Source organism: Wyeomyia smithii, chromosome 1, assembly GCF_029784165.1.
Source record: "Wyeomyia smithii strain HCP4-BCI-WySm-NY-G18 chromosome 1, ASM2978416v1, whole genome shotgun sequence".
Classification (NCBI taxonomy): Eukaryota; Metazoa; Arthropoda; class Insecta; order Diptera; family Culicidae; genus Wyeomyia; species Wyeomyia smithii.
The window spans coordinates 1,758,000-1,776,157 of record NC_073694.1 but is presented as its reverse complement, the minus strand read 5'-3'; the positions used below and the strand labels follow the sequence as shown (position 1 = coordinate 1,776,157).

Sequence of the window (18,158 nt, the reverse complement as noted above, 5' to 3'; positions counted from 1 at the left end):
ATTTTGTTACTTCTTCGTTGACATTTCCTTCTTTACAAATTATACTACGCCAATTTATTATGCGAAGTCTACGTTTGACTTGTTCGGAGTCAGTTTTGTGGTATTCCGGTACATCCTCGTACTCGCAGTCGCTGAGGTACGAAGTGTTATTCATTACTATTGAATATTCAATTGCTGTGTGGAATGCTTCATTTTTTCAGATGGGAGTCAATGATGCATCTACACAGAAGTCTTCAGTGCAGTTTGTGAATAATAGGTCTAAATAAGCATTTTGTTTGTTTTTGACATGATTGATTTGATATAGACCGAGTTCTGAGGATTTGCCAAAAAGATACTGCAGTGTTTCGTTTTCGCCTACGACTGGGAGTAAGATAGATTCATTTTCAATGTCTACAATGAAGTCTGCATTACGTTGGTTGAAGTCGCCATAGACATGCAGTTTTACTTCTGGTTTCATGTTAGACATAATAGATTCTAGAGTTTTGAAAAATAATTCATACGAATGATTATGAGCATGTTCCGGTGGAAAGTACACGGAACAGAAGATATGTTCTTCGCCAGCAATAAATGCTTTGGCCCATACGTGTTCAAATTCTTTATATTTGTCGGATATTATTTCTTCAGAAGTAAAGTCTACATTAATGGCAATGAGGACTCCACCGCCTGACTTTTTTTGACTGGCAGACAAATTCCGATCGTGCCGGAATACATTGTAATTGTTTCCAAATACTTCTTCGCTTCTTACGCTTTCGTCCCAGCTACTTTCAGTTCCTAAAATTATTTTAAAAGATGACGACAATAGATTTTGTTGAATTTCTTTCATTTTGCTTGGGCTTTTCATGCGATTGAAATTCTGACAATAGATAAGAATTTCAGTCGCATTCTGTCAAGGAAGCGAAGAAGTGTTAGTCAAGTTATTACTTATGTTTAAATATAATGGTTCTGCCTCAGAAGAGGGCGTCCTTACTTGCGAAAATTTGTACTAAATTTATTTACACTTTCGCGAAGTTGTTGAAGACGGTGCGTGCGTTCATTTGATAAAAAATGACGATATGATTGAAGGTCGGCTACTGCTTCGGCTGGCGTGAGTCCATGTTGCTGATGGACTTCAATAAAGACGCGTTGGAGTTGTTCTGGAGATGTCGGCAGTCCTTCGGATGCGAGAAGCATTCTTATACTGGTTGGTGTCATTCCTTCTACGCATACAGATGATGGTTGGTCCTTCATGTATGCGAGATATAGGCGTGTAATATGCATTACTTTTGGGGAAGCAGACACAGCGGCAACGGTCAATCTTGGGAGTTTAAGCACCGATTGCCAGCGCCTGTCGAATCTCAAACATGACACGGAACTGGTGGAGAAGAATCAACGATTTTCGTCTGTTCAGGTAGTTTTGCAACCAAAACAGAAGCATCCTGGTTTTCAACAATCAAGTGAGAAGACATCTCCTTGGACACCGTGTTGTTAATGTGGTGCTATGAGGTGCCATTTGTCAAGGATTGTCGTTTTGTAGATGTTGTAGATGTTTTAACAAGTAAACGAAGCCAGAATCCGCATCCGACTCAGCAAAGTTTTACAGGCAGAAGAAGAGAAAAAGCAAACATGAATCTCAATTCAACTACATTTCTTCCGTCAGCGCAGTGGAATCGCAGTAACCGAAAATAAGCCACTGAGCTCATCAATGGCAAATCGGTGAACCTACTGCTGAATTGTGGATCAGACATCATCAAATGTGGAAGAAGATTACTTCATCTAAGAACTCGATCTGTGGAATAGGCCACTCGGCGTCGTTCATAATCGAGTAAATAAAAAATTAATTTCAATCTTGATTGTTATAACCGATACTCAAGTCGACACCCCGAAGTTTTCAAAAACATCCTGGTCCAGTTGTTACAGTAGCTTGAGATCACTACTCCAGTCGATGTTACCGAATAGGCAGCACCGATCGTCGTATTCGGACGAAGACAATCGTCGTATTCGGAGAAGACAATTTGAAGGTGAAAATTCGGTGATTATTCGACCGGGTTGAACGCTATTCTGGAATCCCATGACTATCAACACGCATCGAGGTCTGTTCAGTGCCTGATCGATGAAATAAAAGGAATAGAGTCTTTCCTGGACGACAGCATTGTCCACACTTCAACAGAAGCGGACCCCTATCCTAAACGCTCTCCTCAACCAACTCTAAAAGTTTGGCCTTAATCTACGGTTGGAAAAATACAATTTGAGCCAATCAAGTTCATTGGTCATATTGTGAGTTCTAACGGTATTCAGCCAAATCGAGCTAAAATCAGCGCTATCACCCACATGTTACCTCCTGCTGATATCAGCCATGGCAGATAATTGCTGGAAACCGTTGACTTTTCCGACAAGTTTATCAGACCAATTGCGACGACCTTTAGACAATTTGCTGAAAGAAGACTACCAATTTGTCCAGTGGCGTAGCTATGGTTTGGTGGGCCTGGTGCGGTAGCAAAAATGTGGGTCGCCAATGAAAATGACTGGGCTGTTTTTTCTTTTATGAAAGAAATTGAGAGAAACAAAAAAATTAGTTTTTTATACTTATTTATTCTGTTTTCCGCAAGATCGAAAATGAGGTTAATTTAGATACTCAAGTTACGTGCTTTTTAAATGGCAAAATGAGAAATAATATAGTCGAGCGCGAACGAGGATTATTTCCCTCGCGTAGTTTTATGTTAGAAACACAGCAACACAGATAGGGGAACTGTTCCATTATTCATCTCAGCCCATAATTATAAAACGAAAACTCAAAAACGCATATTTTCTAACTAAACCAATCAAATAATCCATGGAATGGATTCTTATTTGTTCACTTTAAATATCTCATGAAGTAGAATCCTCAAAAACTTACCTAAAATCTCTGAATTTGTTATTATAGTCGGGCATCTACACTGCTCATTTATTTCGATCATCTAACCAAGAAAACGATTTCTTGTAAATCTGGTGTTTACTCCATGCATTCTTCGTGGACGTCGGCCTAATGAGATGAATAATTAAACAAATACCCTAGACAGCGTTTTCAGCATCGCAAAAAAATGCTCCTTTGTTACGTGTTTCCACGTTGAATCGAAAGTTTTCTGCGATCGGAAAACATTCAACTTCGGCGTCAGTCGAATCACAAATCATGTTAAATCATGTGTGGATCACTAGGGCAGAGTGGCGAGTACAAATACATGAGGTTGAGTTCAGATGGGCATGTTGACCAGTTCGGTGTTCGCAAGATTTTGAGGCCCCTTTGAGTGGTGGGCCTGGTGTGGACCGCACCCCCCTAGCTACGCTACTGAATTTGTCTCGAGTCAGCAATGCTAAAAATCTTTCGGTAATATCAAGAAAGTGCCTTAATCCCTGCTGCTATCTCATTACAGCCCTGCTTTGGATATCGTCGTCGTCCATCAGTTTCCAGATGCACGACTTAAAACCATCGCTCACGCTTCCAGAACACTGACGGCATCCGAGCAAAGCTGCAGGCAAAAGGAGAAAGCAAAACTCGGTCTGGTGTTTGCCTCTGGATACTTCGAATCGATCGTCAACCGCTTCTAAAGGTGTTCGGATCCAAGAACGGACATTCACTCCATTCAGCAGATCGTCTCCAGAGATGGGCTCTTCACGCTAATCGGATTTGATTTCGACGTGGAATATATCTCAACTGATCAGATCGGATAACCTGGTTGATCAACAATCAGGAGAAACCAAAAGAAAAATTCGTAGTTGCGTAGTAGAAGAGTTAGACAGCGCCTTGCTTACCTTACCAGTGAGCTCCAGACCGAAGTTTTCCTTGCTGTTCGAAGAAGTCGTCTCCATTCAATTCGGTCCATGGCTGCAGGTCGCCAGTCATGTCGTCTGCGGAGGCCGTGCGGGCCGTCTTTCACTTGATCGAGCCACCTTGCTCGCTGCGCCATTTTCACCGGGTTGTCGTCCTACATTCTTACGATATGCACAGCCCACCGTAGTCTCCCGATTTCCGCCGTTTGAACGATGAGTGGTTCTCTCAGCAACAGATGTAACTCATGGTCCATCCGCCTCCGTCATGATCCATCTTCCATCTGCACTCCACCACAGATGGTTTGCAGCATCTTCGGTTCGAAAACCCCAAGGGCGCGTTGGTCTTCCACGAGCTTGGTCCGGGTCGCTTCGTGGCCTTAGAGGACTACCGGTCTGATCAGTGTTTTGTGGATGGTTAACTTTGAGCGGTGGCGGATTTTATACTAGCGGAGCGTCCTCCGGAGTCCAAAGTAGATCCACGATTTCCTGCCATACGGCGTCGACGAATTTCTCTTCTGGTGTTGTTGTCAGCAGGCACCAATGAGCCCAGGTACACGAACCCGTCTACCAACTCGATTTTATCACCGCTAATATGAATTCGTGGTGAGTGATTGATACTGTCTTCTTCTGGTCTTCGATGCGTTCCTGGCCAGTCCAATTCGTCCGGCTTCAGCCTTCAGTCTGATATACGTCTCCGTCATCGTGATTGCACGATAGTTGCAGCAACCCAACTTGACGCTTTTTTGTAGATGGGACACACTGTACCCTCCATCTACTCCTCCGGTACTACCTCCTCCACAATAACCCAGTGCAGCGCCTTAGTCAGTGATTCACCACCGTGTTTCAACAGCTCGCTGGAGAGTTGGTCAGCTCCAGCGGTTTTGTTGGTTTTCATACGGTCGATCTCCTCTCTAACCTCCTAGAGGCCAGGGGATGGAATTCTGTCGGAGATCTATTCCGTTGTCGTCCTCTGCTACATCGCCATTAAGGTGCTCATCGTAGTGCTGCTTTTAATCACCTCACACTCGTCCGCAAGGAGGTTGCCGTCCAAGCTCTTGCACATATCGGCTTGCGGCACGTAACCTTAGCGGGAGCTGTTTAGCTTCCCGTAGAACTTTTTAAGTGTCGTTAGTTTGGTACAGATCTGCCATCGCTACGCGATCTCGGTCTACTTGCTAGCGCCTCTTCTGTCAAAGGACTGAGTTTTGGCTGTTCCTTGCCTGTCGGTATCGTTTCACGTTCGCTCTCGTACGGTGTTGCAGCATTCTCACCCTTGCTACGTGCTTCTCCTCGACTAACTGTTTGCACTCACCGTCAAGCCAGTCAATTATCCGGAGCCCTTGTACCTAGCAGAGCTACAGCTATGAATTTTACACAAACTGATGACACCAAAATTATTAGAATACTAACTGTTCACTGGACGTGCTAAAACAGTTTTCTTCAACAGTCGCATTCTTAACATTCTCCTTATAAAAAGTACAATCATAGCTAAATCCGAGTGCCATATGAGCCGTTGAGAGCAAAAGTGGTACATGTGCTAGTGTATATGTATTTGGTAACAGCATACGATTTGATACTGAAATAGGTGAAACACTAGCGCCACGTAGTGAGAAATTGCCAAAGCAGACAGATCTTCATCTGAAAGTACTCAATCACTTGACCAACTTTGCTGAAGACATGATTGTTTTATATCCTAAGATCCTCGACTTACAATTCATCTAACATGCACAGACTGGACATGTATCCTTTTTGCTCTCAACAAAATGGTGATTACGTTAATTACCAAAAATTGTTTTGGCTAGAACTTTGGTTGAGGTTGTCAGATCTCGGTTTTTCTTGGACATACTAGTACATTACTGCGTCCTGCATCAATTTATGCAAAAAACCCAAAAAGTGCAAAAATGGCACATGTACCACTTTTGCTCTCAACGGCTCATATATCCAACTGATTATTAATATCTAGTTTTGTTTTTCGATTTATTTTATCACAGTTAACCCATTTTTCGTAGTCAGATCAACATTCGATAGACTCGTAAAAAGATACAACATAGAAAACACGTATTTTCCTTGCATTCTTGTGCCCAGCATTTGTAACACCTCAAGACACTGATTGCTTCAAACTCTCTGCATTTTTCTCACCCAATTATGACTTTATCCATCTTCAATAGTATTTCGAACGTCGCAGCATCCACTTCGATACTAGAAATAAATGGGCTATGTTTCCATTTCTTGTTTTTGAATGACTCGAAAATTGTCCTTCTGGCACACGAAATGTCGAAGCAGATTCCGGAAACAACAAATAATCAGACTTTTTCACGTCTATTCGCCGTCGTAGCTTGCTTTGATCGGTGCTCAACCGTTTGGTCATCCATAACACGTCATATTTTGTGCTTTTTTGTTGTTGTTGTTAAATTGTTGGCTGATGAGTTTTAATATTTTTTGCTGTTGACGCTGACAAGCCTTGAACCTTTAATTTTTTTTTTCAATTAGGGATCAATTGGTTGGTAAACGGCTGGGCAATGCCTACCAGCAGTACACCCGTACTAGTTGGCATGAAATAGGCCCCAGTGTGATCCAAAGCATAATGCCCAGCAACTCCTATCCCTATCTCCACGTGGTACCGACTGGGATACGAGCCTTGGGATACTACTTGGTCGTATACTGACAGGAAAGGGGGAGTTGTTCTCCTTGGAGAGAAGCTTGTGTGAGCGTCTGTTCCCCAGGTTAGGGGCGCCTCAAACAGCGACTGATCCGGAGCGGACGGCTGAACTATGAACGCGGTGTCTCGCCAGTAACACCCAAGACGGTAGCCCCGTCGCGAGACTAGGCATCGCAGCCCTAGTAAGGCAGCATGCTGAAATAAACTTACGACGAACAATCCAGAGAGTGATACGAATCGGAACAATCGGTATAGACCTAGGCAAACGAAAAAGGACAACGATTGGAAACTTGGAATGTTAGGACTCTTCGCGAACCGGCACGCGCGGGCATCTTGGCCAGAGAGCTATGGAAGGCAAAAGTGAAGGTAGCAGCCATACAAGTGCGTTAGCCTAAAACCGGAGAACGTGAATTCCGGGCGGTTGATCCGACTTCGGGCACTTCCTTTAAGTATCAGAGCGGGACGGAGCGTCGGTTTCGTGCTACTTGGAAACCTAATGAAGCGTGTTATTAGGTGGAGGCCTATTAATGACAGTCTATGCGTATTGAGGATCAAGGGCAGATTCTTCAATTACAGCCTTATCAACGTGTACGCGCCGACAAACGATAAAACCGATGACGTAAAGGAGGAGTTCAATGAGATTCTTGAGAAAACGTATGGAGAGTGTCCACAGTACGATATAATGATCGTCATCGGAGATACAAACGCACAAGTCGGACGAGAGGAGTTCTTTCGTCCCGTTATTGGCGGGGAAAGCCTTCACTCTACCACCAACGACAACGGCCTGAGGTTAGTGAACTTCTCCGCGGCCAGGGGAAAGGCCATCTGTAGAACCCATTTTGCACGTCTGAACATTCGGAAGCACACCTGGAAACACCCCAATGGAGAGACCTGCTCCCAGATCGACCACCGGCACTTTTCGGACGTCATAGATGTGCGGTCCTTTCGAGGGCCAAACATCGACTCGTGGTGTAGGCAAGATTTGCGTCCGGTTGTCCAACGTATTTAAATCGAGATCGGCGAGGAAGATACGTTTGGACATCCAGAGGTTACCAGTGGAACGAGTTGCTGCAGAGTATACTCGGAAAGTTGCTAGACGGATCGTTGAACCAGCTGGAGTGGACCCGAACGAATAGTGGAAGCACATCCATGATGCGGAAAGCGAAACAGCGCGAGAACCACGCGTAGTGGGTGGTTCGATGCTGAGTATCTAGAGGTGACGGAGGAGAAAAACCGAGCCTACACCAACACGTTAGTAGCAGCTAATTGTGTAACGCGTCACATGCGGGGGAAATACCGGGAGGCAAGAGTTGCCTAAAAGAGGCTTCATCCCCGTAAGAAACGTGTGCACTGCGATCGCGTTCTCGCAGAGGCGGAAAATTGGTTAACCCGGCACGACACGCGGAGCTTCTATAATCGATAAACGGAATCAGGAACCGGACCGTGCCAGTACCTGCCATGTGCAATGACAGGGAGGGGAACCTGATTACCGATAAATCGCAGGTGGCCAGGCGTTGGAAGCAACATTTCGAAGTGGTGTTGAACGGTGAGGAAGGTAGGAGAGTCGTCGAGGGGAACAGGATAGAAATTGGGGAAAACCGACAAGCTGTGGACCCACCAACATTAAACGAGGTGAAGAATGCTTGCAAAGAGCTGAAGAACCACAAAGCCACTGGGAAGGACGGCTTACCGGCCGAACTATTCAAATTCGGGAGCGAGCGGCTGTGTAGTGGAATTCACCAGATTATCCTGAGGGTATGGTCTGAAGAACAACTACCTACGGTTGGAAGGATTCATATGCCCTATTTACAAGAAGGGACATAGGCTCGACTGTAGTAATTATCGAGGCATAACCCTCCTCAATTCCGCTTACAAAATTCTCTCCCGTATCCTGTTCCAACGACTGAGGCCGTTGCAGGAAGCCTTTATTGGAGAATACCAAGGCGGTTTTCCAAGTGAGGCTATCTACAACGGACCAAATGTTTACCTTGAGACAGATTCTCGACAAGTTTCGAGAACACAACTTGCAGACGCATCATCTGTTTTTGACTTGAGGCCGGCGTACGACACAGTGAGACGCAACGAGCTTTGGCAAATAATGCTGGAACATGGTTTCCCAACAAAACTAATTAAACTGTTACGTGCGACGCTTGACGGTTTCACATCATGCGTCAGAACAGCGAGCGAATTTTCGGACGCGTTTGTGACGTTGGATGGTCTGAAGCAAGGTGACGGGCCCTCGAGCTTGCTGTAGGTTTGGTAGCTTTGGAAGGTGCAATACGAAGGGCAGGTGTGCAGAGGAGCGGCACCATCATCACTAAGTCTCACATGCTTCTGGGCTTCGCGGACGATATTGATATAATTGGTGTTAACCGTAAAGCACGGCTCTCAAAAGCGAAGCTGCGAGAATTGGACTCACCATAAATACTGCCAAACAAAGGAGTAGCTGGCAGAGAGCGCGGTAGTTCTGTGGGTGTTGGTTCTGCGAAAGATGGATGGGGATACTTTCGAAGTGGTCGACGAATTTGTTCATCTTGGTACTCTCGTGTCATGTGACAACGAGGTGAGCCGCGAGGTGAAGAGGCGGATTGCGGCGGCGAATAGGACTTATTACGGATTTCATAGCCAGTTTAGGTCCCGTGGCCTACAGATCCGTACGAAATTTTCGCTCTGTAGGACCCTGATCCTCCCGGTGGCGCTCTACGGACATGAATCGGGGACGTGGAAGAAGGCCGATCGACGAGCGTTTGGGGTCTTCGAGCGTAGAATCCTGCGATCAATACTCGGAGGTAAACTAGAAAATGGGGTGTGGTGCAGGCGCATGAATCACGAGCTGTACGAAGTATACAAACACGCTGATATTGTTAAGCTGATGAAACACGACAGGTTACAGTGGGCTGGCCATGTAGCACGGATGGCGGATGAGCGACCGGCAAAGATAATATTTAGTAGAGAACCGGACGCGCTGGATGTGTGCTGTCGACGAGGATGTCGGAGCAGCGCCATAAAAGTAAAGTAAGTAAGGGATTAATTCCATAAAAGACAAAAATTTACCCTCAGATCAGTCACTTTTTTGCATTGGATTGAAATTTTTATCTTTTGATTTTGTGCCAAAAAATATAGGGAAGCTCGCAGCTTCATGGTTACAGAGTCCGCTTTGACTAACGATTGGTCATAAGTATAAGTAAGTAGTGGGTTTATTCTGACTCTCTCCCATCTCTGCCTGACTTTTTCGTCACGCTAAACTTTAAAAGAAGCTTATAACACATTTCTCCAGGCAATTATAATTGCTTATATTTTGCTGGAGTACCTAACGAGGCTCGAATGAAGAAATGTGATTTATGACCGTATAGGAAAGGATAAAAGTATAGAAATCGCTAGGCGAGGCTTGTGCAGTGTTTCGCCAGTTCCCTTGGTGTCTCCCCAACTTCAAGTCACTTCCGAACTGGTCGCAATTTCGCAAGGTTATCTGTTCTGTTAACTTTCGTCTGATGTGCAAAGGAGCTATCTCCGAGCAGCGCGTGCATCGTATAATTCATTTGCCTTCACCATTCTTCGTCGTCCGTCTGCACTCCACCGGATAGTCCGCAGCACCTTCCATTCGTAAACTCTAAGGGCGTTCAAGTCTTTCGCGAGAAACGTTGTTATCTCGACTCCGTAGAGGACTACTGGTTTTATCAGGGTTTTGTGCAGCGTCAACTTCATGCGTCGTCGCACTCGAACGAATTATCTTCCGAAGTAAAAAGTAAGCACGTCTACAGGGACTTGTGTTGGGAGGCTGATGTTGTTTTTCATGGATCCGCATTCCGATTCGTCTGCCTTTGATTTTCAGTCAGGCGTAGGTTTCCTCCACTAACTCAGGGTTACGTATTATGACGTTAAAATCATCCGCGAAACCCAGAAGCTGAACAACTGAACCAACTCTAGCTCCTGATGTTCACGATTCTCTCTCGAGGGCGCTTCTTTCGTCTGAGAATCGTGGCCGCGTCCTTCCGTGCCCGTATGTGCTTGGCCTTGTTCTCCCTCGTTGACCTGCTCAGGTATATCGTCCAGGTCCGATTCTTCTCATTCACCGCTGCCTCGCAATCCACGTCATACCAGTCGTTTCTTCCGATTGGTGGCTCGCCGTTGCGGTCTCCTCGATAGCTGTACGAAGCCTGCATCAGCCGTCCTCGAGCGGTTGCTCGTGTTCCTCCGCAGCTTGGGAGTAGGGTTCTGCTATATCGTGCGTGATACACGATTGACAGTTTCGAGCGCAAGCTAAGCCGCACCTAGATAAAGGTCCGAGTCAATATCCGAACCGCAAGTTCCTGAACCAAGAAGGTTTTGTTACTGTCTTTTAGGAATTGAATAAAAAGAGCTGAAGAATATGCTTTTTGAATGATCGTTTAATTTCGGTGCTTAGAACATTTACATTTCTCTTCCTAAATTGGCGGGCATTTTCTTAACACGTTATTTTAAATACCTATTTTATTTAACTAGAGCTGCAACAAAAATATGGCAAACATCTTCCTTATCTATTTCTTTGAGAAATTGTTGTTTTTTTTTTCTTTTACATACTAGCAGACTGTTTTCCGTTGACGTTCACGATGGTTTTCGTTCTTCACATAAGTTAATAGATGAATTAAATAAATACTGATAGTAACATATTTCAACGTTGCAGTTTCAAGGAACAACATAAGCGGTAGCTTCACATGCGTGTGTGTGGGGGGCCGACTCTAAAAAATAAACCTTTGATTTGCACAGCCAAACAATCCATTCTCGTGCCTTTCTATCTATCTATCGATAAGCTCTATTCGTTGTCTTTCCTGCCTAGCTTCGATTCGAGTGGAAAAGTTGAGAATTGGAACATCTTTTTTTTATACAATGTAATTTGCGAGGCTACTCTCTATTAGGATCGATCGAAGGGAACGGCCCCACTTTAGTACATGTTCATGTGCAAGTCCTGAATCAGTTGCGTTAGAAACTCGTGCAGCTTGTAGTACGACCGGGATCGCCAGTAAATGTTGTTAGAAATTTGCTCCTGCGCTAGGTTGATGCTCTTCTCCACCGTCCGGAGGCCCAGCTTGCGGGCCTTACGCTCGAACCGATCGAACTGCTCCTTGTGGTGCTTCTTGTTCATCAGACACGTCACGGAGTCTATCATTTTTGCTAGCGTCGAAAAGCCGTCACCGAAGCTGTGGATTTTAAATTTTAATTGTGGATTTGCTGAGATTCAAGTTTACTTACTAGTTGGTAATTTTTTCGATGTTTTCATACAGGAAATTGAACGCCATTTCGTTGCCGGCGTAGTTCTTCGCGACGGATTGGAAGGCCCTGGCACCGTCTTGTTTTAGTATTCCCGAGGACGGATCTAAGGTCATGTTCAAATATCTGAAGAAAAAAAATCAGTGGTGAATAATTAAAACAGGTCCCTGCTGAAAGTAGCAATACTCACTTGGACAGCAACCACGGTTTAACCGTGCAACCGAGCGCATTCAGAATCAATTCCTTCTCCGACGCGGAATCCGTTTCCTGATAGCGTTTATACGCGAAGCTCCACTCCGGCACTCCTCCGTCCCTTATCGAGGTACAGTAGATCACCTGCTTCAGATTGGGTGGAATCTTATTGTCCCTGAAGTCGGTCATCCAGCGGCGGAAAAGGGTCTGCGCACTGACAGAACACTTGTCGATTCCAAACTTACACGCCAACCCGACGATCCGCTCCCGATGCATCATCTGCAGATGGTCATCCTCCGGGTGGTCCTCGAATCCCAACTCCTCCAGTGACTTGCGCAGCACCGATCTCATCACCGCTAGGAAGCTCTCGTAGGCTGGTTCCCGCACCAGCATGTCGTTCAGGAAGATTAATCCTTTGCTTAGGGAAGACCAGGCTGGGATATCGAAAGGATATCGGGATACGATTATTATCAACGTTAACGGGATGTCGTACTGAATGAATTCCGAACGGGCCAAGTTGAAGGCGTCATCTACCAGTTGGGATCTCGTTAGCGGAGGCAGTTGGGGAAACTTGTTCGTCAGTTTTTTCCATGAGCTGTAGTCGTAATTTACCCGGTAGTAACCGGTCCGATCGGCGTTCAAATAGAAGTAGTCATCCCGTTCCGCATCGATTTCCAGCTCGATTGAGGAGTTATCGAAGCTGAGCCAAAGCGTTGGCACAATATCTTTTGAATCTGATTCCGTGACTATTGTAATCGGAACGTACCACCGTGTTCCATCGGTTAGATTTTTCGTTGGAAGCATGTAGCGTTGCTGGGATATTCTGATAGACTTTTCACCGATTCTCTCGGCTGTCACCACCGGATAACCAGCCTGAAGAGTCCACGTGTCCATAATCTGCTTAACATCTAGGTCGTGTGGAAGAGTGTTAGCCATGTGACCATGTTTGGTCAAAATTTCCCACAGATCTTCCTGCTCGGCGTTGTCATACTGATACTTTTTCAGGTATTCCGTTATACCATTCTTGAAAGCATTCTGACCCAAGAAACTGTTCATCATTCTGATGATGGAAGCCCCCTTCGAGTAGGAAATGGGATCAAAGATCCGGCGAATGTCCGATTCCCTATTCACTGGGAACGAAATCGGATGCGAGTTGCGGTCGGAATCCTTCTCAAAAGCTTTCTGCAGCTCGTTCTGCACGAAGGACTCGAAAATGCGCCATTTTTTCTCGGCCTAAAATTAGAACACCGCTAAAACTTATTTCTTTGAATGTGTTTTAATCAGTGGTGGGCACCGCTAACCGAAAATTTAGCGACGCTAATCGCTAAGTCGCTAACCGGAAAATATAGCTCGATAATCGCTAAACGCTAAACCAAAATAAGCGGAACTTTCGCTAATCCCTAACTTTTTAATATGTAAATAGTCATATCGATATATTTATTGCTCGTGTTTTGTAAGATTTGGACCACCTGATCTGTTTTGGTTAAACAAACGAAAACAATTACTTTCAAGAATAACAAAAGTTATTTAGCTTGCATTGAAAATAGATACTCTTAGGAATGTTTTCAAAAAAATTCAATTATTATCTGAATCGAAAAAGTAAAACCGAAGTTGTCATAATTTCAAGCGCATTGCAATTTACCAAAGTTCTTGGTGTAGCGAAAATTCAATCTAGACCTTGTGCTTGTTCTTCAAAATGCTCCTGTGGCTTGTACGATAACTGGAACTTCATTCTAGGGTAAAAAAAACTGACAAAATAATTTTCGCAGTAAAGTATGTTCATCTTTCGAAGCAATTTACGTACGCCATCAGCAATTCACAGTTTTTCTAAATATTTCTATTGTCGCTTCTCTACAAAATATAGCGAATTAGCAATTAGCGTTTCGAAGGCCAAAGTTTAGCGACGCTAACAGTTTCGCTAACCAGCACAAAAATAAGCGAAATCGCTAAATCGCTAACTGAATTTTAGCGTCGCTAATTAGCGAATTAGCGGAATGGTGCCCACCACTGGTGGTGAATTAAAATTCAACTTACAAAGTTTAGAGACTCGTAGCTGATGTACGTGGCAAACCCTTCCTTCAACCAGAGGTCATTCCACCAGCGTGGAGTAACGAGGTTCCCAAACCACTGATGGGCCAACTCGTGAGCGACGACGGACGCCACTCGCTCCTTATGCTTAGCGGAAGAACTTTTGTTGTTATCTTCAGGCACCAGGAAGGCAGACTCTCTGAAATAATTCACAAATTTCAATTTTCTGTTTTAACGCAGCTAAAACAATACATACCGAAAAGTGATCAAACCCCAGTTCTCCATCGCACTGAAACCAAAGTCCGGAACTGCAACCATGTCTATTTTCTTCATGTTAAACTTCAAATCGAAATATCGCTCCAGATAGGGCAATATTCGCAGCACCAGTTTGTGCACGTATCCCGTCATCCTACCGACCTCCGGTCGACTCCAAATATTAATCTGCGGTGTAAATCTCTCCGACCGCTGCACCAGCTGCAGATCGGAAACAATGAGAGCCACCAAATACGTACTCATACGAGGTGTCGTTTCAAAGTCCTCCCTCAAATAACCCGGCCTCACAACCGTCGTCCGAATATGCTCCGTATTCGAGAGCACCATTTTCTTATCCTCCGGATGTACCAACGAAATGTCGAACGTTGCCTTCATATCGGGACTGTCGAAGCAGGGGAAAGCACGCCGAGCATCGATCGGCGAGAACTGAGTGGAAGCAAACCAGCTTCGGTCGCCGGTTTCCTCATCTTTGAATGAACCCTTGTAGAAGCCCTGCAGTGTGTCACTTAGCCTACTCTCGAAGTCCAGAATGACGGTCACATTCTGCACGTTGTCGTGGTGTTCTTTAATTCGTATGTGATAGGACATCCGGTTGTGGCCGTAGAAAGCGTCATACGCGATGTTGTCTTTGTCGGGATTTAGCACTAGAAACGAGAGGTAATATTATTCCAAAAATAATTTAAACCACGGAATGACATTGATCCTACCTTGGGAAGAAATAATTTCGATCTGGTTTATATCCAGAACGATTGGTTGAAGCTTTGAAGCTTTGGAGTCTCGAATAATGTTGATAGTCACCGTGCCATTGTTGATCGACCGGTCAAAGTTGGGTTCGATTGTCAACCTAAAATAAATAAAATTTGATTATGTTTTCAATAGGTATAAAAATGGCAACTGAAAACGAAAAGAGTTTGTCCGCACAAATATGAGTAGCACCATTTCGATGGGTAGTAGGCCACGCCTGTCACCTAATCAAGTGTGAACTTTGCATGCGATTCTTATTTCGTTGTACCTAATAAGCTTTTCATTATCAAAGTGACAATTATTTCGTTCCGGAAAGTTCAAAACAACAGGAACAATTGATTTCGTAAGACAAGACAAAAATAATACTGTTGAAGAATAATAAAATGAAGGTTTGGATAAAGCACTCCCGGTAACTGCAATAAAAATTGGTGCGAGATCATCAACTGTCAACTAATTACTAAACTAGTTTTTATTGAAAATAAAATAGAAGGAAAAGTTAAGAAAGCTGGGGTGGATGAAGAGTAACTTGAACTACAGGCGAGAACTGTTTTGGCGCTCCCCCGCTCTTCATTTTAAGTTGATATTACGAGAATTTCGGGAGAAGTAGGCACTGCCAAAGTTGGTAAACGTTGTTCAATAAACTGTTTCTTGTTCGTTAACGTTTGTCTGTGTTCGTCTTTGTGAGTCAAGGTCAAAACCCGCAGTTATCCTAGAGATTATGAGCAATTCGAAGGAACACATCCCGCAGCTGACCGGACCGAAATTCGAAAATTGGTGTTTTCGGGCATGCTTCACTTGGATGCAGTTGAAGTTCATTAGGGCTGACAGAACCAGGAAAGGGCGTTCATCGAAGATAAGAAAAAATCACAGGAAGGTTGTATGCAAAGCCACGACCGCAAGGTTGAAGTAGAATACTTTTACAAGAAAGATAACCCGTCTGCTTGCGTGTCAGTCATTTTTTCTAGTAAATAAACGTTGACCGTTCATTGGCAGTATTGTAATTACTTTTTGTTTGATATTTTGAATGAAGTTCATTGAATATTTTAAAATTTTGTGCAAATGAGAAGTTGAAGTGCTGCCGAATTGTAATATGCACATTTAATACGACATCATTAAACGAAAACGGAACAAAAGCTACGGTTATGCAGAACGCGAATGACGGCGCGATGCAATTCGCCTTATCGTGATGAAATGTACAACTCTTTTTAAGGCGAAGTAGAGCTATACATTTCAACACATTTCGTCTTGCCGAATCGCATCGCGGCGTTATTTGCATTCTCCATGACCGTAGTCAAACACTAAGCGACGCAAACAGGTTATAATAGTCAGAGTATGCATGTAGATGAAGATAATTAACTTTGGATTATAGCGCAAAACGAGAAAATATTAACTCTTCAAATATTCCTTTGTGTTCTTCAAATTTCAGTTGTTCAATTTAATATCCGATGAAATGTCTTTTTGAAGCTCTTATATAGGCCAAATGATGCATTCTCAATTTACTAGGTCCATAACTCTGCCGACCGTGCTTGGGAAAGCAATCGTATAACGACCAATCAGAGGTCGAATTTTGTGTTTTGACAAGGCTTAAGAATTTTCAATAGTACAATAGTTCGAATGATAAAATTGCAATTTCATGCATTTGGTAGGAATCTTAGAAGATTTTCTAATCGATTGCTGCAAAAACGAAGGAAATCCATCGAAAACTAACCGATTCATTAGCATTTGAAATTGGACATATTTCTCACTTTTTTCAGTTTTAGATTTTCATTTTACATCCCTATGTAGCCGAACTTCCTGAGAGAAGTATTCTACTTCAAAAGCGGCAGAAGAAAAACCCCAAGGAAAGGTGCCATGCGACCCGTGCCTATGCCTGAAAGGTAGAGGGGTTCTGCCGCGAACGGAGCCTGTGGAGCACCAGTTCATAATAATCAGCCCTTACTGCATTACGCGGGTCACTGATGCAGCGGACCTTTCTTTACCTAGCTACTCGTGGGATTTTACATGGATGACATAAATGAATCAAAACTTCTGGATTCCGACAGCCAATCTCTCCCGAAAAAAAAACACAACAAAGGAGGATGACTTGATGAGTGCTGAAGACGAGCTGGGATTAAACGATTCACTCATGGATGCTCAGTCATGCTCTTCTTCCATCCTCTGCTCCTCGATATGTGAGTCAGGCAAAAGCGATGGTGATTGCGCCGACGTCATCATAATTCAAGGAACCAAAGTAGAGGTTCCTGGAAACGTCTTTCCTCTGAAAAGAAATCTGACCAGAGCTCAGCAGAGAGAGCTCAAAAGTCTGATTACCTCCGGAATTCCTATGCAGGAAGCTCGGATGCAAGCATCGACTCAGGCCGTCTCTGGATCAGTAGAACGGCCTCGGATCTCGGAACTGCCTAGCAGCGAAGAAAACCCAAGGAAGAAAATTCGAAGAATCTATGCCCCCGTGAACGAGCGGATATTGACGTGCGGCAGCAGGTCAGCTATCCCGCGCGGGGAAATTCCAGAAACCAGAACATTGGCGCTGCGAAAAAACGTCCAATGAATCCGGTGACAGGGCTCTCCTACGGAGCAGCCGTTCAGCAGATCAGAGTTGGTATACTCCCGGAAGATTATCCCAACACTGAACTGTCGACGGCTCAGCTAGATTCCTTACAAAACTCACTTGAGACTGCCATTGAGCAGCAAAGAAACAAGCCGGTTAAACCGAAATTTTTCAACTGCTCCCACAAGTCCGGTGGCCTGATCCTTTCGTACAAGGATTGAGAAACCTCGGACTGATTGAAAGATGCGGTTCGAAAACTTCCTTTGTGGGAGGGAGCGCAGCCCACACGAAACCGTCCACCCCCAGGCAGCGTTGCCAGGTATCCAGATTTAGCTGGATTATCCAGATTTTTGAACATGTATCCAGGTAGACAGCTTTGACGTCCAATTATCCAGATTTTTCATAGATGATCCAGATTTTATCCAGATTTTATTTTCTCTGTTCCGCAAAAAGGTCATCACTTCAATTTTGGCGCGAAATTTTGCAATTTTGTCACCTCAAATTTTGCGTACCCCAAGACTTTTATCCGAAAAATTAACCTTTCACCACACGAAATGACCGCCAGATTTTTTCCAGATTTTTATTTTGCCTTTTCCAGATTTTTAAAATAATGACCTGGCAACGCTGCCCCCAGGACCTAAGGCAAATTAGGGTACTGCACAGTGGTCCAATGAGGCAAAAAGT

General features: G+C 44.3%; 1 protein-coding gene across 4 annotated transcripts in view; it reads right to left on the bottom strand.

Annotated features, from left to right (window-relative positions):
• Positions 1–10,812: 10,812 nt before the first annotated feature.
• Positions 10,813–18,158, bottom strand: part of LOC129724965 (aminopeptidase N-like) — a 78,776-nt gene continuing 71,430 nt past the window's right edge. For all 4 annotated transcript variants that reach the window (XM_055680285.1, XM_055680295.1, XM_055680306.1 and 1 more), the window contains 6 exons: positions 14,890–15,026; positions 14,166–14,826; positions 13,916–14,108; positions 11,880–13,114; positions 11,672–11,815; positions 10,813–11,619 (listed from right to left, as the gene is read on the bottom strand). In XM_055680285.1, coding sequence (XP_055536260.1) covers positions 11,364–11,619; positions 11,672–11,815; positions 11,880–13,114; positions 13,916–14,108; positions 14,166–14,826; positions 14,890–15,026 — 2,626 coding nt within the window. In that variant the 3' untranslated portion in view covers positions 10,813–11,363. The remainder of the gene's footprint in view (positions 11,620–11,671; positions 11,816–11,879; positions 13,115–13,915; positions 14,109–14,165; positions 14,827–14,889; positions 15,027–18,158) is intronic.